This window comes from Lissotriton helveticus, chromosome 10 (assembly GCF_964261635.1).
Source record: "Lissotriton helveticus chromosome 10, aLisHel1.1, whole genome shotgun sequence".
Classification (NCBI taxonomy): Eukaryota; Metazoa; Chordata; class Amphibia; order Caudata; family Salamandridae; genus Lissotriton; species Lissotriton helveticus.
The window spans coordinates 489753078-489778267 of NC_136071.1; the positions used below are offsets into that span (position 1 = coordinate 489753078).

The 25190-nt window shown below is 49.0% G+C and overlaps 1 protein-coding gene across 1 annotated transcript in view; it reads left to right on the forward strand.

Moving 5' to 3' along the window:
- Positions 1 to 25190, forward strand: part of MAPK8IP3 (mitogen-activated protein kinase 8 interacting protein 3) — a 683833-nt gene that overhangs the window by 532545 nt on the left and 126098 nt on the right. Inside the window, exon 25 of the mRNA XM_078662972.1 lies at positions 885 to 1056. Within this exon, the coding sequence (XP_078519098.1) occupies positions 885 to 1056 (172 nt within the window). The remainder of the gene's footprint in view (positions 1 to 884; positions 1057 to 25190) is intronic.

The window sequence follows — 25190 nt, forward strand, 5'->3', positions numbered from 1 at the left end:
CATCTTTGTAAGATATTGAACAAAAATCCATATTCATCAAAGAATTGTATTTTTGGTAGTTATTATATTAGCGAGGGTATGCTCTTTTTTTAATATTTTCCCTAACTAAATTATAAAAATATATACTTTAATTGTCATAAAAACTTAACTAAGAGAAAAGCAACTTTGGTGTCCTTTTGCTATGTGGTGATATCAAGTTAAATATTAAGCATATCCCATTAATACACATTATGCACTCAGGCCTTGTGGGTTGCAAGGCAATACTAATGGGTGACTTAGCTAATGTCAAAAGTAGGATGTTAACCATTTAAAAAAAAAAAATCTTTGACTTTGATCTGCTATGGCCTTTGCTCACAGCAACTCCAGGCTGCAGTGGCTGGTAAGAAAGGAATGATTTTACAGTCACATGTGAGTGTCATGTTAATGTACAGGACAGTCTACGTGGCATGTTTAACTTTATTGCCACTGGTGCTCATCTTGTGCCAAATTACTGTGACTTTACTTAGCAACTATACACCATGCTTAGGGGTGAGAGCAAACACACTATGAAACTGGATATGTGTCTTCTAGTCAAAATGATAGCAAAGCATAGTCCAAACAAAGTATACAATATAAAGAAGCCATATAAAAATTTGAATTCCTTAAAGTTGATATTTAGATGGTTAGTTCAGTGTTTTTTCTCAGATGATTTCTTGCTTGGTAATACATTATCTCATTCATTTGTAATGAACTGAATTACCAAAGAAGCTGTTGAAGCTATGAGCAGTGTAAGACACCACATGTAATAACCTTTAAATATGATGCAGTAAAGATTTTCAATTTCTGGAAATAACATGCATTGTTACCACTGATGACTCTTATATAAACTCCATGTGTTCTTTCAGAAATCCTTTGATGCCCATCCACGGCGGGAGAGTCAAGTACGGCAGTTAGCCTGGATTGGAGACGGTGTATGGGTGTCAATACGACTGGATTCTACGCTACGACTGTACCACGCGCACACCCACCAGCATCTGCAAGATGTTGACATTGAACCCTACGTTAGCAAAATGTTAGGTAAGAGAAAGCAGCATTCCAGTATCTATGCACTCCAAAGTGCTTGTAATGTAATCCTAATCACCCAAAGTGCCTTTCTAGGTACAGTTTGCTATGTAAATGTACATTTATTGATGAAGAAAACTCCCACATGTCAACTAAGTGGGCCTCAATCCAGATCTGTAAGATCTCTATTTGGAAGATTATAGCCCAGAGCTGATCTGGGGTTGGCTGAAGAGTTTTATAGAGATGTTTGTGGTATTCAAGTCATTTGTTGGTATGCAGAAATGTTCAAAAAATGTGAGTGAACCTCACTGTTAGAGCTCTTTCGAATCTGATACCTCACTGCTACAGTACAGTTCAGAGGAGGTATTTCAGTTTCTGAGCCCATTTAGTCCAAGGCATTTACTTGCAAAGATCACTTGCAAGGTTGACAGTGGGGTTTAGTTTCACAGTGCATTCATTCATTAAGGGATAATACCTTTAGCTGCCCCTGTTTGTTTTAGCCATGATCTGGCTTTTGAAGTATCACCTTTGAATTTCAGTTTCAGTGCCCACTTAATCACTGACTCCCTTGTGGGCATCGCAGAAGAAAATCCTTTTCAAGATGAATGGTGAGTTCATGTTGTGGACTCTCAATTGAAAGGGACCCAACAAAACATGTCTTTGCTGGGCTCCGGCCTCGGCATGCAGTAGTGGGGATGAGCAGTTGGCTCTGATGCATACAGGAAAAAGAGGAATGGACATTGTTCCTGCTTCTTAAAGCAACACGATGGTGGCGTGGGTAGTTTTTCACCATACCATGAGCAATCCAAGTAGAGATGGACCGTGTGGATGAAATCCAAGTTGCTGCTTGGAGGTGTTGATTTGCTGGCCTGTCTGCTGTGCTGGGAGGAGCTTGGGGTGGCGGCCTTCCCTGGGGTTGCTTTGCAGCTACCTGGATGCTTCATGGTTAGCTGGGTGCTCCCTGTGTAGATCGCAGCATTCATCAGGAAACCAGGTACACAGTAGTGACTCTGGTAAGTGCCCGAGAGGTGATTGTGCCCAAGGGATGCCTACTTCGCCTGCTGTCCCATGCCAGCATAGAAAGCCTGCTGCCCCATGCCAGCATAGAAAAGGGTGGGTGCGCCCCAGTGAGTTTTCTTTCTTGGATGCCCTGAGGAGAGTTGGCAGAGGACAGAGGAAACTGCCCCCACTGAGGGCACTGGTGAACATTTACTTCAGTTAAGGCCAACAAGAACTAGGTTGGTCTGCTGGAGCCCAATGCTCAGGTCCCCTTGTATCCTGCCCCTCTTGGTGTTTCGCACTCTGTTCTGGGGCATCCAGCCATTGCCTAGAAGGTGTATGGGGAGTGACTGAGGGATTTACCACATGGTATGAGGTTGACCCCCCCCAAGACATTACATTTACTAGTAATTAACTGTGCTTGTGGGTGCCCCCTCTTCCCACTTGCAGCTGCAGACTCCCTTTTTTTGTAATGAGGTAGTTCATCTGAGGAGCACCGAATCACTACACAACATAGTATCTCTAGCCATGGCATCTTAAAAACCCAAACAAGCCAAGACCCACTCCATACAGAACATGCTACATGGTCAGAAGTGAGCCTCAAAGGATGCATCGAAGGGTGAGAGCACTCCTGACTCTAGTATCCTGGTCACATTGGACAAGAGGCTTCCAAAGCTCCCACAGCACAGGTAATATAAGCTACTAAGTTGTGAGTTCAAGACAGAACTCTCTTCCTTGCACCAAGACATGGCCAGAACTATCCAACATAATCTGCCGAAAGTTGAAAGCATATTGGATCAGATGAAAACCTTCAAAGTGAAACACGTCGATGACCAGGATGCCCTAGCAGAAAGAGTGGCAACACTGGCCTTCCTCCCAAAAAATCTGGAGGGTAGCAAAAATGGATCCAGACAGAACAATATCAAGATCCAGGCATCAGCCCAAGGTCCCCAACCCTGAGTTAGAGTAATATTTTAAGGCACTTTTCGACTCATTCTCTCCAAAAACAACAACCTGGAGATGAGCTGGTCAGAACCTCTGCAGTTTTCTCTGCACACCAGATAAAGCAGACTTTGCCACCTGATACACTTACTATGGTCCATTTCTATACACTAACAGAGAGTCTTGACAGGGACATGGGCAGTAAACACAATCTATTTCCTTGGCGACTCATTAACTCTATTCCAGGACATATCGCCTACATCCCTCATGAAATGTAAAGGATTTAGTGATGCAACGGCTGCTGTATGCCAAAAGTTGATTACCAATAGATGAGGATATCCAGTAAGACTCATGATTACCCTCAATAGTGAAGCATATGCCACTCATGTTCCAGGAGAGGCCCAGGGTCTTCTGGGCTTTACTGATACATCAGGACCTATAAATGACATAGATAGCAATCATGGAGGCATTTTATGTGCACAAAGATGGAGAAGACCACCAAAAGCAACAGAGTAAAGAGACAAATGTAAAGAAAGACAATGGGCGGAGCGTAAGGCATTCCAAGCAGCAACTGATGATGACTAAATGTTGGCACAGAAGCCTTTAAGCCATACAAACGGCACCAGCAAACATTCCCGCTAAGAGGTCCTTCAGGACGCTCTATTTCAAGTGGCATCATCCTGAATGTTATCCCAGTTGGATTGTTGACTGGCGGAGTTCACTGCCTGCCACCACCAGACATTCTATGCTTCACTTACAATATACATATGGCATTCCAGGGGCTATCTGCTAGGTGTCCTTCCTTGGTTGGACCTGGACAGAGTCCAATCCATTTTGGGTAACCAGATGCTACTCAAACACCTGAAGCTCGCCACAGCATGCCTGTGGAGACTACATGTTTTTGTTCTTTTGAATATACTTTGCTATTGGTTACATATTGATTAATAGTCCTAAAGTGCATGATATAGGACAAAGATTGGGTGCAGTGTGTTCTGGGAGGAAAATGTTCACCATTTACATCCATGGGGAGATGTTGGGCCAGGGTAGAAATCATGGGGTAAGAGGGGGGCGTGCCCTGATGACGATGGAGAGAACACCACAGCTCATGCTTTCCGGTCGGCCGGCTGCCATCAAGCGACATCCTGACTGCCAGAATGGGATTAAACGTCTGCAGTGAATTCCCACAACCACATAGAGTGGGTGGCACAGGCTGGAGGGGGGGTGAAAGTGCCCCCCCTAGGTAGAATAGGCAGCTGAGAGGAGAGTTGAGGCCGCAGCCATGGGGCTCTCAAATATGGCAGCGCCCGCGAAGAGGCAGTGACTCTGACATTGAGGCCCCACTAATGACGAAGGGGGCAACGACGGGACACCCGGATCGGAAGGAGTCCCCCCCTGCCACTGAGAGCCTCGTACTGGGCCCTGCAACCTTACAGTCAAGTAAGGAGACATGGAGAAGCAGCGGGCGCTGGCCCACTGTAGGACCCACATGGTTGGTGTCTGAAAAGCCCAACCAGCAGCTGGAAGGAGAACTGGGGCAGCGACTCTGCGACCCCCGAGACAGCAGCACCTACTCCCAAAGGTGAGCGCGGCTCAGCGAACCGGCGGGTGCCAGAGAGGACAGCGGTGGGACGCCTGGGGTGGGGGCGGTCCCCCCACTGGTATGAGCCACGTGCTGATCCAGCAGCCTTCTGGCGGAGTAAAGAGCAGCGAGGAAGTGGCGTGTGCCGCCCCGGCCGGGAACCTAGCCCACATTTGGGAAGACACTACCCTGCAGCCAGGAGGTGCACTGCGGCCGGGACCACAAGGCCCATTGAGAGGGTGTTCCCACAGCGAGCCGGTGAGCAGGATTTTGCTGCCCAGCGGCCAGCAGAGGGGGACATCAGCGGGGCATCCAGGATAGGAGGAGCACCCCCCCCACATGCCGCGAGCTGCACTCTGTGCCTCACAGCCTTGCAGCAGGGAGTGGAGAAGCGGAGCACCAACACTGGGAGAGAGGCTTACCATGATTGCTCCGGCCTATAGAAGAGCACGACAAGACCCTGAAGCGAGGGACCTGCGGGGCAAACTGCGTAGAGTGGGACATCTCCCCACCCCCAGTGGAGAGTACAGCGAAAAGAGGCACCAGCCTCTGAGAGTCATGAAGCTGGCACAGAGGTGAGAAACGCTGGAACTGGGGCCTGCAAACAGCATACATTAACAAAGGGTAAGGAAGAAGAGACAGCCCTACAGGCTCCGTTTGGGGAACTGCGCCTAGCTACTGCGGGAGCCCTTGTGATTAGACATAGGGGTGGCCCAGCAGCGGCTGGGCAGGAAAAGTGTCAACATTAAGCTGGCCCTTTCCAGGAGACTCCCATCAGGCAAGCTCTTGCTTGAGAGAATAGAAGAGAACTACGAGACCAGAACCTGACAAGGCGAGGAACGCCTGTGAAACACCCGGTGAATTAGACTGAGGCCTGAATTACAACTGGGGGGGCTTCGGCGTGGAGACCTGATCCAAGGAGCGCAAGGCCGGCGCAGACGTGGGCTCAGATCTACCTGGGCCTACATAACCTTAGTGCAGCAGCACAGATACAACCACCCGAGGGATACCCACAGGCCGAGACAGACATCCGTGAGGCAATCGTTGGAAAGCAATGTCATATGAACACACGGCTCACCAGGAGCGGCACAGACTGGGAGGGAATGATGGGGAAAATACCTAAAAAGAAGGACAGAGAGGAGGCCCCGGAAAAAAGGCGTTGGAGGAGAAGGGGACACCTCAATCACAAGCCGAGCACCCCGGGGACCCCACGCGCCAGGACATACCGCAGGCCATCACCTCCTCCTGTGAGTGGCTGGAAGCCAAAATTGACACACTGGGCTCGGACCTGGGCATCCTCAGAGAAGACCACAGGCGGCTAGTAGAGTGAGTGATGACAAACGAAGGTCAGTTCTCAGAGACCTTGCCGGACATAGTCGCAAATGAAAAAGCAGTTGACAATCCTTGAAATGAAAGTGAGCACGTTAGAATTCCGAGCGGAGGATGCCGAAAATAGATCGTGCTGGAATAACCTCCGCATTGTAGGTCTACCCAAAAAAATAGAAGGCTGCAGCAGGGTGGACTACTTCAAAAAATGGCTGTGTGACGATCTCCTTGGAGAAAGCACATCAAGTACCAGCGAAACCACCCATACCAGGAGCCCCGCCCGGAGTGGTCATAGCCAAGCTCCTCCATTTATTTTATTTATTTATTTATTTATAACGTTTTATATAGCGCAAAATTGATCCTGAAGGATATCAGCGCGCTTTACAATTTGAGGCAAAGGTAACAAATCAGAACATTAGTCTAACATGGGGAATCTAATGGGCATCATAGCACACACAGGCAAAGATTGACTTACAAGCACATGCACACAGGCATAGACTGATTTGCTTATAATGTGACAGAGATAGAGACCACATCCTTGCTCAAGCACAACAAAAAGGAGACATAACAGTGGACAACTCCACAGAATGAATCTTCCTGGATTTCCAGGGCCGCGCAGAAGCAAAGGAGATCCTTCCTGAAAGTGAAGCAAAGACTGTACCAGCTGAATTACAAGTACATAATGTAATACCTGGCCAAGCTATGAGTGACCACAGAGAGTGGAACAGAATTCTTCAGAACCCCATAGGAGGCCTGTGAGTGGCTGGGGAGGCATAAAGGAGTAGAACCTCTGCAAGAGTCCGGACAAAAACGGCGAAGAGAGAGACGTTCTTGTAATCGACAGGCCGTGAGAGAGACCCTGGCCCCCACGGAAGAGGAAGCACAATTGGAGCGCAAAAATACGATGCAGGTGGTGGCGCTGATGAGCGGTAAAGGGAAAGACCACATGCCTCCTGAGGTCAGTGAGGCAACAGCAGACTCTGGCTCTGAACAGGGGTCCAGTGAATCAGAGGCGCAGAGTGTGGAACTTCCAGATGTGACACCGCAGACGGCGGATGATATCGCTTAGGCCAAGAGGGGAGGGACTAGCTTCAAGCAGGACCAGAGGGACATGCGAAATGGCTGACCCAACAATAAGGTACTGTGGTTCTCTTGGTGAAGGTGCGGCATGGGTCTCTTGTGACCTCGTAACTGAGTGGTGGCTGAGGAGACCAGGAGAGTGGCAGATTGGCTTTCTCCCCCCTCGCATTTGACTGATCGAACTGCAAGCAATAACTTGTGGACTCACGGTTCTAGTTTGGATGGGGGTGTTTTCCTACTTGTTCTGGGGAGTGGGAGGGACTGTTTACTGTTGGTAAGGAGGGGACACCTTGAGTGGCAATGTATAGAGATCAAATTTGTAGTAACGGGAGCGCATGCTGATGGCAGGACTATGGCCGGAAATGGGGCTGAGAACACTGACACTATCATACGGCTGATCTACAGAAATACAAATGCATGACGTGGAACATCAGAAGCATGCACACAATAACGAAAAGATATAAAGTCCTCTCCTACATTATAAGGCGGGCCCAGATAGCCTTACTGCAGGAGACACACCTCACACAAAAAGAGGGGGCCACTTTACAGCGGCGCTGGAGGGGAATGATAATATGGATACAGGCAATGGTTCCATTACAACTGGTCGACTCAATAGTAGACCCAGAGAGCCGATACATAGCAATACCGGGGTGATTAGAGGGCCGGGAACTTAACATAGTGAGAATTTACACCCCCAATGCGGAACAGCCAGCCTTCTTTGCCCAACTGAACCATTGCCTAACACCATATTTGACTGGGGCTACCTTAATGGGGGGAGACTTTAACAGCCTAGGCGAGATACACATGGACATATCCCACCCCCCACTGTGAAGCTCCAAAGCAACGCGCTCTTCACAAGCATTCAACATGTGGTGACAGAGTTGGGGGCTGGTGGACACCAGGAAAACCTTACATCCCCAAGATAGGGACTACTCCTACTTCTCAGTGGTCCATGAAGTACATGCGCGTCTTGATGTTTTTTTGTGTACGGCAGATATACAGCGCCAAATTCTCTCTGCAGAATACCTCACATGTATGATATCAGATCACAACCCTGTGGTCCTGTTGTTGGAATGGGCACACCCCGTATCGACGATCCCCACATCTAGGCTCTGCCTGGATACCCTGGAGGGCCAGGTCTTTCGGGAGGAGATCAGGGGAGAAATCACACAATACTTTGCGGATAACGTAGGGACCGCCTCCTCACCAAACGCAGAATGGGACACCTTCAAGGTGGTCTTGAGAGGCCAGTTCAAAGCACATACTACAGGGGTCAGGCGCCCTCTCCTGAAGGAAGTTGAAGGGGTAGAGGGGACCCTCAGGGGACTGGAGAGTTGGCAGCCAGTACATCCAGAGTTCCACCGAGCAGTGCTTGCAGCCAAAGAGGAGGTGGCGAGGTAGACAGAGAGGCTCAAGTGCTTTGAATATAAGAAATACCTAGAGCAAACCCATGCAGAAAGTGATAAGTCAGGATCCCTCCTAACGTGGCCTGGCAAAACAGTTAGTAAGGGTTCCCCACTGGTGTAATTAGAAGATGAGAAGGGAGTCAAGCAATATATGCAGGCGAAGATCAATGAGGTATTTGCTCGCTCTTAAGCCAGATTGTACAAGGGATCAATGCATTTGATAATTACAAGGGCCGGGATTATCTTGCAGGATTGCAGATGAGAAGGTTGGACCCCGTGAAGACTGATATCCTAGGAGCAGATATTGCGCTGCAGTTGGTGAGCCGCCATCAAGTGTATGGCGAGCAACAAGACCCAGTGCACCGACGGCCTACTGGCCGAACTTTATGCAGCATATGTGGAGGAGTTGCCACCTAGACTGATCACATTATATCAGGCGGCTCGGCATGGCAAAACATTACCGGAGAGCACCAGGGAGGCCCTTATCATCCCGGTGCCGAAGCCTGGGAAGCAAGCGTACAACTTTGCAGCCTACAGACCATTATCGATGCTGAACTATATAATATTAATTAAGATATTAGCGACACACCTATTGCCCCACATGCAGGCACTGGTCCACGCAGACCAAGCAGGGTTTATCCCAGGACGGAACACGGCCATCAACATAAGGCGACTCCTGACTGTTATGAACTCCAGAGAGTTCGACAGACAGGAGGCGGCGGTGTTCGCAGTGGACACTGAGAAGACCTTTGATAGCCTTGAGTGGCCCTATCCCTATGAGGTACTGTCTAAGCTGGGACTGGGAGGAGACTTTAATGCGTGGGTGAAGCTACTCTATGCAACCCCCTGCAGCTCAAGTGCGTACCGGGAAAAATATTTCGCCTAGGCTGAGGGTGGAAAGAGGCACGAGGCAGGGATGCCCACTCTCCCCACTATTATTTGCCCTCGCCATGGAGCCCCTGGCTTGCAGGCCAAGGAGCGGGCAGGACTACAGTGGCTTTTAACACTATCAATGCTAAAGCAATTCCCGCTTGGTGCTGATCTCCCTTAAATCCCATTGTTCATGACGAGCTCAGCTCGTCATGAGCACACAAGCAGTGTACTGCATGACGAGCTGAGCTCGTGATGAGCATGGAAGGGGTTAAGCAGGAGAAGTGAGACACTATATAGCCTTATAAGCGGATGGCCTCCTGCTGTTTCTCCGCAACACAAGCACAGAGCTGAGAGGGGCGCAAGACATGCTGGCCCAGTTTGGCAGGCATCTGGCCTTAAGTGTCGAACACCAGAAATCAAAACTTTACCCTATGGTGCCTAACATGACCCCGTCACCTGTTCTGGGGAACTTACAGTGGGAACCTGACTCCCTGCTGTACCTTGGAGTCAAAATATACCGTGGCTCAGCTGAATTGTTAGAAGCCAATGTAGGCAGAATGATATGCCTGATACGGTCCTCTGTGGAGTTCTGGGGGACATTGCTGCTCGCGGTGACTGGATGAGTGGCAGTCCTGAAAATGGTGGCACTACCGCGGCTATTGTATTATTTTGGCACCCTCCCAGGGTGGATACCGTGAGCGATATTCAGAGACCTTGACTCAATGATAGTATCTTTTATCTGGGGCAGAACACAGGAGGGTAGCGCTGACCACGTTGCAGTGCTCTTCAGCTGAGGGAGGCCTAGCAGTCCCTGATTTTGTAGGATATTACCTAGCAGCCCAGCTGTACTGGCTGATGCAATGGTTAGCAGCTGCACAAAATCCAGTCAGGGAACAGTACCCAGCTGCACCACATGCCCCAACCCTCGCAAAGATACTACTGCGGGTGCAGAGGAACCCATCAGGTGACCAGGGTGGCGGCACACTGCAGGGGCAGATACTTGAGGCAAGTGGACGCCCGGACTGCTTACTCTCTGGACTTACCCATAATAATGCGACGCTGCCTCCCGCAGGGAAAGCACTGAACGGGGCTAGAGAACAGGGTAGAGGCAGGCCTTAAAGTGAAGGGAGACCTATATCAAGACTCAGAAATGCTCCCTTTTGAAGAATTACGAGTAGATTATGACTTGACAGGGGGACAGTTTCTGAGGCATAGCGCGCTTGTTAGGAGGATTAGGAAGCACTGGGGCACGGGCAGTGCAGAGCCTCGAGCACTTGCAGGATGCAGATATGTTGCATTGTTGGCAGGAACAATCAAAGCGATCAAGCAAGACATGCAAAGACCGCAGAAGCTTCTGTGACAGCAATGGGAGGAGGACCTGGGGAAACAGATCCTGGAGCAAGACTGGGACATGATAGTGGAACGTACCCCCAAGGCATCCTGGAACATGCGGTTCAAATTCATAAACTTCCACATACTCCACAGAGCATATCTCACCCCTTCCCGCATAAGGCAATACTTTGGGGCGGAGTCTGCAGCATGCCCGACATGCGGAGAGAGGGAAGCCCACATTCTGCACATGTTCTGGGATTGCCCCATACTGCAAGCGTCCTGGGAAGAGATCCGACATATTATAGGCGACGTCATCGACAAGGAGCTACCGCAAACCCCAGACCACTACCTATTAGGATGGTTCCAGCACACGGCCAAAAATAAAATGACTAGGAAATTCCAGGTCCTCGCCTATGTCCTGGCTAAGCGGGAGATAGCTAGGAGATGGAAGACACCAGGGTGACTGTGGGTAGGCATATGGAAAAAGTAATTGGAAAAATGGGAGGGCGGAAGCGAGAATCATACTCAGAGAAGCTAGGCGGGGAATAGGTAAAATCGACTGGGCAAGGGCATGGGAACGCCTAGTTGGTGAATTTGCAGCTGACAAACAGGGAATCAGCTGGGGAGAATCCACGCAATCGATAGCACAGGACCAAGATGAGAGAGGAGGTGAACAAGCTCGCCAGGATTAATTGGCAACTCAGCGCTTGACACAAGATGAGACCTATAAAGACCTAGCAGCACCCAGCAACACACTTACTTAGACTCAATAGCAACTCAAGGGGGGAGGGGGGAAGTTCAGTTACAGAGGACTTTGACTAAATCCACCAGAGAGTTAATGTATTAAATGTATGCATAATGTATAACAGGAATGGGATTCATGTAAGCTGAAGATGTTTTGAAAACTCAATAAAATCTGGTTGAAAAAAAAGTGGGCAGTTGGGGCACTGGTATCATCATTCAAGTGGGCACTATCCCTTTTCACAATGGCAGTTATTCAACAGTGTGCCTCCCATAATTTCCAGGGCTGGAAAACTTCAAAACACATTTCAAATGTTGTGCAATTCTAAAATGGTTCCATGACAAAGATTTTTGGGTTCGCCTTGTTACAGGAGACACACTTTCTATACAGGGATGCCAGTAGAATTTGATCGTACTGGTACCTGATACAATATTACTCACATTCTACCAATAAAACAAAAGGGGTAGGCATCATTTTGAGGAAGGACTTGCTGCTTAAGCTAGAAGCAGTGACCAGAGGTCAGCTACAGAGGATGGTGGGAATTAGAAGCAATAGCAAAACCGGGACCTCACTGTCATATCTAATCTGGATGGGTACTTTTAACCGCAGATTCCTCACCTTTAGAAAATTCTTCACCGACCTGGCTGTATCCAGAATATTTCCAACAACACTTCTATGGTGCCGTATGGCTCCGTACTGGCTATGTTCTGCCAGGAAGTGGAGTGGAGCTCTATATAATCACCACTTCTGTGCACCAACGTCAGTTAATTCTTGCTGTGCTATGTATGCGAATCCGGAGTTTCATTTCTTTTTCATCAGTTTACAAATCCCTTCCAAAATAGTTTCCCATTGTGCAAGGGAAAGATGTCCCAACCGAAGACTACAGTCTAGGCTGTGACTGTTGGAAACAGATGTCCCTGGGTGACCCTCACAAGGTGTACCTCTGGTGTTTGTGCTCAGGCATGACTCCTGGTCATGTGAAGAATGTACCCTCTTGTACTGAAAGGTGATCTGGGACTATGATGCTAAGCTGTGTGTCGCTGAACACCATCAGAAGTCATGGACGTTGCGTATGACCCACTCCAAGTTGCGGGCTTCCAGAAAGCTCCACTTTGTGGTCACATTCTTTTGGTTAGTCTATATCTAAGAAGAAATGTGAGAAGTTGAAGCATAGTATCAAAAAAAGAGAATGCACAGTTCCCCAAAAGAGGGACTGATAGGGCTCTTGTTTAACGGGGTCCAGTGCATGCGCCCTAGTAGCACAGTGTCAAAAAAGAGAATGCACAGTTCCCCTGGATTCAAAAACTTGGAAGAGACAGTTGACAATTAAAAAGTGAGTGAAGGCACACCGGAGGGGATCCTCCTTTTCGGAATTAAAGGCCTCACACACCCAGCAAGCTATGTGTCATGCTTCATCATATGGCCTTTCCCCTCGTAGGGTCGGTGGTGCAGAACCCTACAGGCACCCATAAAGGGGCTTTTTGACGGGGTCATTTATTCCTGACGTGTGGTGTAGTGGGGGTGAGGGCCCTAGGGGGTGGAAGTGAGTGGTGTAGACGTGCTAAAGTGATGTTGAAACAGGATGGGTAGTCCACAAAAAACCTTTAATTAAGTGGTAACCCACCTTGGTTAAAAACAAAGAAAGAGAGTGGTTGCTCAGTGCGGCTCTAGGATCCATTAAAGCAAGAACCTACTCTACTGAATGGTCGACATGTTTCATGCTCCTTGAGTTCAAAACGATACTCAGCAATTCCTCAGGACCAAAGATGGGGAAAACTATCTACACTACTAGATGTCCAAAAGTTTATCTAGTCAATTATGCGCCTAGTTCCGCCATGTAGAAACCTGGAGAGGATGACATAAAGAAGAAATTTACATGGTGTCATCCAAAATGTGCTCCCCCTCCTGAAGAAAGCGGGATCTGATATTCTCAACCCAGAGAACTATATACCCATCTCCCAACTTCCCTACCTCTCTAAAGCCCTGGAGAAACTGGTCAACGTACAGCTGACTAGGTATCTAGAAAATAACTCCCTTCTGGATCCCTCCCAGACTTGTTTTAGAGCTAATAACAGCACCGAGGCAACGTTGCTGGCAGTGTCTGACAGTATCAGATCCTCCACCGATCAAGGTGGAGCAGTGGCACTGATACTGCTTGACCTGTCAGCGGCGTTTGACACGGTATCCCACGACTGTCTGCTGAACATACTCCGGAGCAAAGGAGTCCAATCTACAGCAGTGAATTGGCTACACTCCTTCCTGAGTAATCGTACTCAGGCAGTACATATGGGTCAGTTCCATTCAAGGCCCAATCCCATCGGCTGCGGGGTACCCCAGGGCGCCTCACTAAGCCCCACCCTTTTCAATGTGTATATTTCAGCTCTTGCTGACATTGGAAGGAAGTGGGGCATTGGCATCTGCTCTTATGCGGATGATACGCAGCTGATGGTGGCTATGGACGAAGGGCCTGAGACAACCAAAACTAAGCTACATGACTGCCTTTCCGAAATGGCCCAATGGATGCACAATCACTATCAAAAACTGAACGCAGGCAAATCGGAGATTCTTCTGTTCGGTGGAGCCAAACGCGTGTGGGACGCCACATGGTGGCCATCTTCATTAGGACTGGCCCCCACTCCTAAACAACATGCCAGGAACTTAGGAATCATCATGGATGATGTCCTGTCCATGAAGGATCACGTTCGATCCCTCTGTGGTAGGGGATTTGCCATACTAAAACTTCTCGCCAGGGTATTTCCCTGGATACCCCTGGACTGCAGACGATCAGTCACACAAGCTCTACTGGTCAGTCGCTTAGACAATGGCAACGCGCTATTTGAAGGGATGAACGAACAGCTATTCTCCCGCCTACAGGTTTTTTAAAACCTGGCGGCCAAACTCATTTGCAATAAAGGCAAACGAGACTCGGCATCGGAGTGCTTAAAGAAACTTCACTGGCTCCTGATGCGTCAGAGGTCTGCCTTCAAACTGCTTAGCCATGCCCACAAGGCTTTACATAAAACAGGCCCCTCAATTCTACAAGGGAAGATCGATTTTTATGTACCCAACAGGAACCTACGTTCGGGTCAATCAGCTCTGGCTAAAACCAAACGCATCGACAAAGTCAGAACAGGCGGCCGCTCCTTTTCTTACCTTGCAGCAAAAAGGTGGAACGACCTGCCTACCGACCTAAGACATACCACAAATTACCTCCGGTTTCGAAAAAAACTGAAAACATACCTCTTCCCTAAACTGTAACCTTCCAGCATACGCCATCAGTAGTCCTCTCTGGTACATAGCGCCGTGATATCCCATGGGATGAGTGTCGCGCTCTATAAATACTGCAAATAAATAAATAAATAAATAGTGTAGATAGTTTTCCCCATCTTTGGTCCTGAGGAATTGCTGAGTATCGTTTTGAACTCAAGGAGCATGAAACATGTCGACCATTCAGTAGAGTAGGTTCTTGCTTTAACGGACCCTAGAGCCGCACTGAGCAACCACTCTCTTTCTTTCTTTTGTGGACTACCCAACCTGTTTCAACATCACTTTAGCACGTCTACACCACTCACTTCCACCCCCTAGGGCCCTCACCCCCACTACACCATACGGCAGGAATAAAAGATCCCCGTCAAAGAGCCCCTTTATGGGTGCCTGTAGGGTACTGCACCGCCGACCCTACGAGGGGCAAGGCCATATGATGAAGCATGACACCTAGATTGCTGGGTGTGTGAGGCCTTTAATTCCGAAAAGGAGGATCCCCTCCGGTGTGCCTTCACTCACTTTTAAATTGTCAACTGTCTCTTCCAAGTTTTTGAATCCAGGGGAACTGTGCATTCTCTTTTTTTGACACTGTGCTACTAGGGCGCATGCACTGGACCCCGTTAAACAAGAGCCCTATCAGTCCCTCTTTTTGTTTATGAGAAGTTGAAGCATCACTCAACTCTGTCCCACCACTCTCTGTCCAAAGAGAAGTCGGGCAGGTGTTAAGGTGCCAGTCAAACTTTCTCCCAATCCCTGGCTGCGGAGCTGAGTCCACAACTGGTCCCATTGCTCCCTAACTTTTCCAGGCCATCAGCAACACTGCAGCAGGTCATGGCCTTTAAAGAGGCCATGTTGTGTCTTTGGCAAACTTTTGGTTAATTCTGGTAGGCCTTTGGGCCCAAAGGGTCCACAGGGGCCTCCAGTTAGGTTACCACTGGCGGATTAATTCTCAGTGATGTCTGTGCCCCTAGAATCTACCTCATGTTCTGCCTCTGGTACCGACTTTCCTTCTGACTCGAAGATCTGCGTTGGTCCCTTCTCCACAGATGCCGGTCTCAACATTGCTGGAGGTCAACCTCCTGCCGACTTTGCTCTGTGATCTCGATTTGAATCCTCTTTGATCCCGTCGCAGGCCTTGCCTTGACTCCAACTCGTGTTAAAGCAAACAACTGATGGACAGAATGCTGACAATGCAAACATTCTTCCCCAGTCAAAAGATCTGGGTTAAATCCATCATTCTTTTGCCCCTACGCCACCCCAGTTTGGACCCATCTATATGCAAATCAGTCTTGACCCTGTGCCTCATGGGAACAGTCCAGACTGAACTGCCAGGCCAGGTACTCCCTGGACCGGAAACAAGCATCCTTGGGCCGGTTTCAGGGTATGTCACCCTTCTTTAGCCAGGCTAGCTTGAATCCAGTGGCACAGTGAGCAAGGGTCCCACGTCTGGGCATACCCACCCCACTTAGGGCGAAAAGTGTTACAGCAAACAAATGATGGACGGAATGCTGACAATGCAAACATTCTCCCCCAGTCAAAAGATCTGGGTTAATTACATTGTTCTTTTGCCCACTACGCCACCTCAGTTTGGACCCAGCCATATGCAAATCAGTCTTGACCCTGTGCCTCATGGGAACAGTCCAGACCGAACTGCCAGGCCACTGCATTCAAGTTAGCCTGGCTGAAGAAGGGTGACATACCCTGAAACCGGTCCCAGGATGCTTCTTTCCAGTCCAGGGAGGACCTGGCCTGGCAGTTCGGTTTGCTGTAACACTTGACTCCAACTCAGCGCACCCAGTCCCTGTAACCTCTGAATCACTTTCTCTTCCACAAGGCCTTTCTTGGAGGTTTCATCACCTTTTTGACTCAGGCTGTGATCAACCTGATAATGATGATATGGGTGATGTACCGAAACAGTATGATGACATTTAGATGGCCTTATAGAAGATCAGTTGCCTAGATACCGCCCCTAATGCAAGGTTGGTTTTGCCCCTTGGAGCTCTAACAGAGGAGAGCACATCATTTCCTGTAGTGATCAGTTCTGAGGTCGCTATCCTACAGATGCCTTCAGTTGAAAAACAAGACAAATATCCTTACCGAGGTTTTTCATCCTGGGCCAGCCTCATCTGAGCCCCTACATCCATTTAAAGAAGCCCTGATTTCCATGTTCCTCTATGGCATTACCAGAGCCTATTGGGTCTTCACAAGAGTGATTACAGTGGGAATTCCAGTTTTTCCCTACCTCAACGACTAGCCATCAGAGATGGGCTTGCCATAGTCCATCGTAGACCACCTTTATACGCCAGTGAACTTTGGGACATCTTTGCAGTTCGTGAACAACGAGCCCCAGACACACGACTCCTTCACAGAGACTCCCTTTTATAGGAGCTCTTCTGGACAAAGTGCACTTTAGGGTCTTTACATCCTCTAAACAAGTCCAGGACATTCAGGCAATGATCCCGACATTTCAGCTTTGGTCCTGGATCTTGGTAAGAGCAGCTCTGTGCCTTCTTGGCCTGTTGGCCTCATGCATCCTGCTTTGTCCACTGCACAGGGTGGCATATGGAGGGTCTGCAGTGGGATCTGAATTCTCAGTAGGACACCTGGGGAATGTCATCCAGATTCCAGAGGAGACTGCACAAGTTCTGCTGTGGTGGCTGCTAGACCACAATCTGACAAGCGGAAGATCACTCTTCTGCCCCCGCCACTCCGAGCTGACAGTGGTGATGGATGTGCCCCTGCTGGGCAGGTCATCTGGAAGAGCCGACAATCAGAAGACATTGGTCTCCAGTGGAAACCCAGCCGCACATAAATGTATTGGAGCTGCAGCCCATCCTCCTCGCCTTGAAGGCCTTCAGACCTTCCTTTGATGGATGGCAGGAGGAGGTTCTCATGGACAACACCACCAGCATGTGGTACTGCAATACACGGGTGGTGTGGGGCCCTGTGCCAGGAGATGCTGCACCTCTAGAATTGACTGGAGGGTCAGGGCATTTCCCTGAATGTGAACCACTTGGTGGGATCCCTAAACACCAGGGTGGTCAAGCTCAGCCTCTGACGCTTGGTGGGTCACAAATAGCTGTTGCATTCCAAGATAGTGCAGGACATATTCCAACAGTTGAAAGAGCCCTGGCTACATTTTTTTATCACCATCAAAACCATGTAATGTCAAGGCTTTCGCGTGTTGTAGTGCCCAAAAACGCTCTTTCTAGGAGATGCATTTAGGCTAGAGTGGGGCATGTGACTCATGCACATTTTTACACCACTGATTTTCCTGCCCAGAGTTCTGAAGAAGATCAGGAACCACCATGCCAAAGTCATCCTAGGGGCTCTGGCTTGAGCAAAGAGAGTGTTGTACCGGGAACTTCAAGACATCATCATTTGTCCTCTTTGAGGGAGGATTTTCTGTAGACGAGGCAGCGCCAGATTCTGCAGTTGAACCTCTGTGATCTACATGTTTGATCTGCCACCTGGGGTGGTGGATGTCATCCTTGCATCCAGGCATCCTTTTACAAAGTTCATCTATGCTTGGTGCTGGGATTAATTTGTGGCCTGAAGTGAAGTCCATAACACAAACCTATCTCAAGACAAGCTGTCAGATGTCTTACTGTTTGTTTTGCCATTAACCCAACAAGTTCTTGCAGTTGGCACAAAACCAAAAACCAAGGGTTATTTGACAGCCCATTTGGGCTTTTTACATTTGCCGGACCCGCTGTGCTTTTTAAATCACCTGTTGTGATACATTTAATTAAAGGTTGGGGCCACATATCCCTTCCAAACCATTTGTGCTGCCTCAGTGGAATCTTAATTCCGTTCTGGCTTTCCTTATGTAAACCTATTCAAACCCATGCATGGCTATTTGCTTCATCTTCTCACTCCCAAAACAGTCTGTCTCATTGCAGTCACTTCAGCTCATCACGTGAATAAACTCTAAGCTCTGTCATGGCAGCCATTCTTCACCACCTTTTTTCCCCAGGCAAGCTGGTGTTGTCAACCTGGGTGGCCTTTTTGCCAAAAGTCGTCATCCCGTTTCACATTTGGCAATCTATCACTTACCCAAACTTCTATGCTTCCCCTCACCCAGCGAAAGGGGAGGAGTGACTCCATCAGCAGTATTCTAAGAGACCATGAGGTGGACATCAGCTCTTTGTGGGATTTTCTGTAGCAAAGAAAGGCAAAGCAGTGTAGGAAAGCACGCCGTTGCTGTGGGTAGTCGTCTACATTGAGACCTGCTAAGCGCTGGCTAAAAAGAAAGAAAGTAACTTGCTCTTTATGGGCCCAATAAGAAAAGGAAACAGGTCTGTGACTACTGGTGAGCTTGAAGAAGTGGTGAATAGGATTGATTCCTTAGGCCTGATAGATGCTTGGCAAAAGCTACACCCAAATGAGGACTACTAATTTTATTGTAGGGTACACAAGGCATACTCCAGGGTTTGGTTATTGTCCTGGTGAACAGACAAACGTTTGCCATTATATCGGATTCATTAATGGGTACAAGAGTGTTTTCCGACAGTATGCCGGTTACAATGACACTGGGGCTCCCAACATCCTAAACCCCAAAACCCTGGAGTCTTAATGAAATAGCATTCAGGGATATCACCCTAAGAAACTCAATAGCCAAAACATTGCGCCATTATCAACAAAAACATGAGATGGGTGAGCTCCAGTTGGGAACAGTATCAGCTGCAGCTAAAATGAACTAATTTGCCAAGTGTTGACTAATCGAAAGAGTAACAGGGACCAGAAGCAAGAACTGTAGGCCTAGATCCTTGGACTAGAATATCTATACAAATTGAATACCTTGCTCAGTACATATAGAGCTGTAGCCAAAGCAAGGGGCATAATAGAACATATTCTGAATAGAAAAAGAGCTAGAAAGATGCTGTACACAGCCCAAAAGTATGATAGCAATAGGTTATTGGCCTATAATTTGCGAGCATCCCAAACCCATAACCACTGCCAAACAATTTGCAATAGTGAAAGGATCGAGCTGAGCTTGAGACAAAAAACACTACAAACATTTAATGATTACTATCTTACCCTTTATCAGGGCCAAGTGATGAACCCGACAGACAATATGTTGCTTGAGAGTGTTCTATGCCTCTTACTGTTACCCCAGAAAACACTTATTGCAGTGGATTAACTAATTTCCCATATGTGTCGGAACAAGGCCCCGGGCCTTGATGGCTTCTTAATTGCCTTTGATTTTTTTTGTTTGAATATATTTATTGCATTTTGTCATCGTACAGTATTACACATATGCAGCCATATCGAATAAACGGCGCTGTTACATAAGACAGTAAGTCCCAGGCTTCGCGGCTCACCACACCCTCGCGGAGGCATGGTAGCAAGGAGCCAACCTAACAGGTGTACGGGTAAACAGCATGGAAGGTTCATATAGCTCCAGCATATGCATGATTCATTAATGTTCAGTAGTGGCAGTGCCCAGCGTTGATGTAAAGAACCTCTGTATAGTTGCTGCATAGCCTAGTCGTATTCCATACAGCACTCAAGGTACACCATGACTGGAGAAATAGGGCAGTTGTTCACATTGCCAAGATATTGTACATTCAAAATTGCAGTAGAAAACTATCAACCATAAGGAACAATCCTAGACATATAGGAAACCATTAACCAGGCGGCGCCCAACTGTGATCATGTGCGTATGTGTGGAGCTTGTGATGCTGAAAGGAGTGCAACTAAGTGTGACGTGTCGGCGGGAACATGGTGATCTTGGTAGTCTTCACATGTACAGTAGGGCATGTGGGAAATGTTGTGGCAGGAGGGGGGGGGTGGAGGGGGGGAGGGGGGTAGCCAGGGAGGGGGGGGGGGCGGGTGCGAGAGTAACACTAGTAGTGGCACTGGATAGTATGGGGTGAATGTTTACGTAATCCCATTCTGCAAACACACCTGGTGATAGGCCGTCAGGATACCATCCCATTCCAGTGCAATAGGATACATCCTGAGCCCTGCCGTCTCCTCTCGGTGCAATGCCACACTCTCAGCTCTTGCCAAATTATCCAGCGAGCGACGCCACTGCACCGTTTGGGGGGGCACATTATGCTTCCAACACCTAGTAATGAGACGTTTTGCCGTAATCAGCCCCAGATCCCAGAATCTCGCTTGTACCTTCGTCTGTTTCGTTCTTCTAAATAACCCCAACAGACAAGCTTCCCAAGTATGTGGTAAGGTGCCCCCTGTCGCTTTCGCCAAGGCAGACGACACTGCAGTCCAGTAAGGCTGCAGCAAAGCGCAGGACCAAAGGACATGCAAAAACTGTGCGTCCACAAGTCCACATTTAGGGCATGCTGTCGCAGTGAGTCCAAAGTACCGATTAATTTTGTCCGGGGATAGATATGCTCGGTGGATCACATAGTACTGTATAATCTTGAAGCGTGCATTGCGCGGTACATGTAGCGATCCAGCTAGCACTCTCGCCCACTCTTTGTCAGTCCAGTCCCGCCCTCTATCAGCCGTCCATTTGTCTCGTAGGCGTTGAGGGGAGAATTGTGTGTGTGTGTGCAACGCTTGAGCAATCCAATGTACGAGATGAGAGCCGTGGCCCATCACATGCAAGTATTGGATAAGCAGGTGTATCGGTGGTTCCTCCGCCAGTGGTCCCCAAGCCCTCGTCAATGTGTGTATTAGTTTTGCGTGAGTCAGGAATTGCCCCGCCGGTAACCCTGTGTTGTCTGCTAGTGTCTCGAAAGGGAGCAGTGCACCTTCCGCAAATAGGTCTCCTAAGCTTTCTAAATCAGCCGCTCCCCAGCTTTCCAGCAAAGGTGCCGTGAGTATCCCTGGTCCCCAGGGCGTACCTAGTAATGGTAGGTTGGGCACGTATGGCTTTACCGCTGCAGTAAGCTTCAGGCCTCTGATGAAGCACTTTCTCGCCACCTAAAGGTGGAGTTGGTTCTGAACATGCGACCTAGCCAAGGGATGAAACAGTGCATGTATCTGGGAGACCGACATGATAGTCTCTGTAGTGGCCGTGTCACTCAGATTACGCCCGCTCAGCCAGTAAGCTACCCACTGCAGTTGTGCAGCCAGGTAATATAGCTCGTGGTTCGGGACCGACAGCCCACCACTCTCGGTCGCAGCATAAAGGGTTCTCCACGCCACTCTGGAACGGCCTTTGTTCCAAATCAAACGCCTGTGCATAGTGTCTAGCTCGCGAAAGGTGCGAACTGGCACATAGACCGGTAGATTTGCATAGTAATACAGTAGCCTAGGCAAAGCGATCGCCTTCGCCAGAGCTATACGGCTGGGCACATTCAGCGGAAGAGTGTTCCAGAAGGAAACTTGCGCTGTGAGCGAGGAAATCGCCCTTGTGAGATTGCCGTCCAGTAGGTCCGCGGGTTCGCGGTAGACACGGATCCCCAAATAACGGAATACTGTGGGGTACCATATAAGTCGCTCGCCCATGACCGTGACATCACTCTCAGGGGTGTCCGCCGCAAAAGAGTACACCCCCGACTTCGCCCAATTGACGCGCAACCCCGACATTTTACCGAAGGTTCTGAATATGTCTGTTAGTGCGCGGGGGAAACAGGTCAGGTCCCTGACATAGAGTAATAAGTCATCGGCATATAGCGATACTGAGTGCATCCCGTCCATCAATCGGATCCCCCAAGTCTCGCCAGAGGAACGTAGTAGTGTCGCCAGCGGTTCCATCATGAGCGCAAATATCAGTGGGGAGAGAGGACACCCTTGTCTCGTGCCCCTGCTGACACGAATCGGGTCCGAGAAGAGCCAGTTTGTTCGAACCCGCACTACAGGAGCAGAGTAGAGGAGTTCCACCATTCGGAGGTAAGCCGCACCCAGTCCAAACTTTTCCAGCACCAGCGCTAGGTAGGGCCACTCCACCGAGTCGAACGCCTTTTCAAGATCAAGAATCACACACCCCGAGTGTGGCCACCGGGACACTGCCAGACTCTGCACTCGAAAGAGCCGTCTAATGTTGTAAGACGTGTTGCGGGTAGGAACAAATCCGTTCTGGTCTGCGTGCACCAATGTAGGGACCAAAGGTGCCAATCTCTGGGCCAGCACAGATGCCAGGACCTTGTAATCTGTGTTAAGGAGGGTGAAGTGGCCGGTAAGACCCCATGTTCAATGCATCCATGTCAGGTTTCAGCAGGGAGATCACATTGGCCTCGTTCAGGGACAAAGGAAGAGCTGCGTCCTGTATCGCCGCCGCGTACACCCGCAGCAATTCGGGGATGAGAATTGTGGAGTACGCCTTATAAAACTCCGCCGGCAGGCCATCGGGCCCGGGGGACTTGCCATTCGAAAGAGAGAATATTACAGACCGGAGTTCTTCCGCAGTGAGCGGCACTCCCAGTTCCTCACACTGTGCATTAGTGATCGTCTGCAACGGGAGGCCTGATAAGTACTCAGCGATCTCTGCTGCAGTCACCCTCAAGCGGGAACAGTACAAGGCCCTGTAGTGGTTCGAAAATGCCTCATGGATAGCCCTCTGGGTGTAGACCACATCTCCCTGCGCCGTGCGGATCGACATCACTGGCAGTGTTTGGGTGTCCTTTCTGATTAGCCAGGTCAGAAGTTTGCCAGCTTTATCTCCAGCGTGATGCATTCGCGCCGAGTGTGCTGCATAGTTCAAGTTCTTCAGCCTGTCAAGGAGCAGCGCGTGCCTTCCGCGCGCATCTAGTAAGGTCGAGTCGTCTCCCTCCACCGCCTTCCGTTCGCCGGACAGTAGTTCCGTCTCTATTTGTGTCAGGTCCCTATCTACCTGGCATCGTAATCCCGCCTGTGCTCCCAGACAGCGGCCCCTCACAACCACTTTGAATGCATCCCATTCAACCTGTGGGGTGGATGCAGTATCAGTGGTGTCTTCAAAGTACTGTAAGACACGGTTCGAGAGCAGTTCCCGGAAGGGAGCATCTAACAGTACATCAGGCTGGAGGCGCCACGTGGGTATCGGTGGGTGCGGGCGCTCCCAGGCGAAGTCTAGTGTGTGTGGATTGTGGTCCGAATGAGTGCGACCCAGGTACTGGGAGTCTGTGACTAATGGCAAGAGATCGCTGGTCAGCATGAACCTGTTGAGGGCACCGGAATAGAATGAGTAAGTCCGTGTGATGGGATTGCGGCAGCGCCAAGCGTCAGCGAGATCCCACTGCGCTGCCCATTTAGCAAATGTGCGCGACGTACCGTGTATCGTCGCATTTGCTAAAGGAGGGGTGGACCTATCTAACACCACATCCAGGACACAATTATAGTCGCCTCCCAGTAGGAGCGGCACTCCTGGCCATGCTGCAAGTGCTGACGACAAGTGTGTGAGAAAGCGCCCATGGTCGATGTTGGGAGCGTATATAGACGCCAGGGCTATGTGTTGGCCGTCTAGGTTGCCCTGAAGTAGCACATATCTACCCTCCTCGTCTATGTTGCTATGCGTCATAGCAAAGGGGACCCCAGGGCGAATCCATATGAGAGCCCCACGCGCGTAAGCCGAGTAGCCTGTAGCATATATTTGCCCTCTCCAGCGGCGGCGCAGGGTATGCGCCTCCGGTCCGGTCAGGTCTTAATTGCCTTTGATACAGCTTTCCAAAATGCCTTGACTGATCCTGTGGCAAATCTCTATAACCATTACCATACAGGCCTGATGATGAGGGTTACAGATACAATGATGGAGTCAACCATCACGGTCCTCCAAAAAACAGGAAAAGACCCTACACTATGTGGTTCCTACTGCCCTATCGCTCTTCTTAACAATGAAGCAAAGGTTTTTTACCAGGATTCTAGTCAATAGATTACATCTGATTTGGACGACTCACTTCAGGCCAGGTTCATGCTGGAATGGTAGGCATGTGCCAACACACTTAAAACAGCAAATTTAATCCATATAATAGCAAGGCAACCTCTCTCATCTGATTTGCAGAACATTTTCTATTAGGGTGGATTTGTGCTTTGTTTCCAAGATCTTGGCTAAAACAGCCATAGGCCCGACCATGACTTCTTATATCTTAGCTAGTTCTAACCAGCCGAGTGCCTACATCAGAATTGATATGAATTATCACTGCGAACCCCCCTTAATAGGGGCATGAGGTAGGGGGCCCTTATTTTTTGTTTTGTCTCTGCTCTTCTGATTGAGCCACTGATACGAAGAATAAATGATAACCAGTTAATTGAGGGATTTCTCACCAAGTCTGCAACATACAAGGTTGTCCTCTTTGAGGATGACATTCTATTGGCTCCAGCTATCTCTGTACTAGCGTTGTTTGCAAAGAGAGCTTTTTTCTGAAGCGGCAAGATTTAAAGATTAACTATTTCAAATCATCAGGAATGGGATTTGACGACCCTACCCATACTGTACACCCGTATCTAGTAAGCAACGGTTTCCAGTATATGGATGGGTTGCTACAATATCTTCAGATTTCTCAGTGATTGTTCTGCCCTTTTTTTTTAGCAATGTTCCAACCTTGTTGGACACTCATCAAAGATCTGTAGAGATGGGGCAAACTGTACGTATCCTGGTTTAGCTGTATCAATAGCATTAAAATTCATTTTCTTCCCCATTTGGTGTAAATGGTTCATACCCCCCCCTGTATGATTTGCCAAGAATGCAATCTCGTCTTCTTCAGTTTGTGGGGTG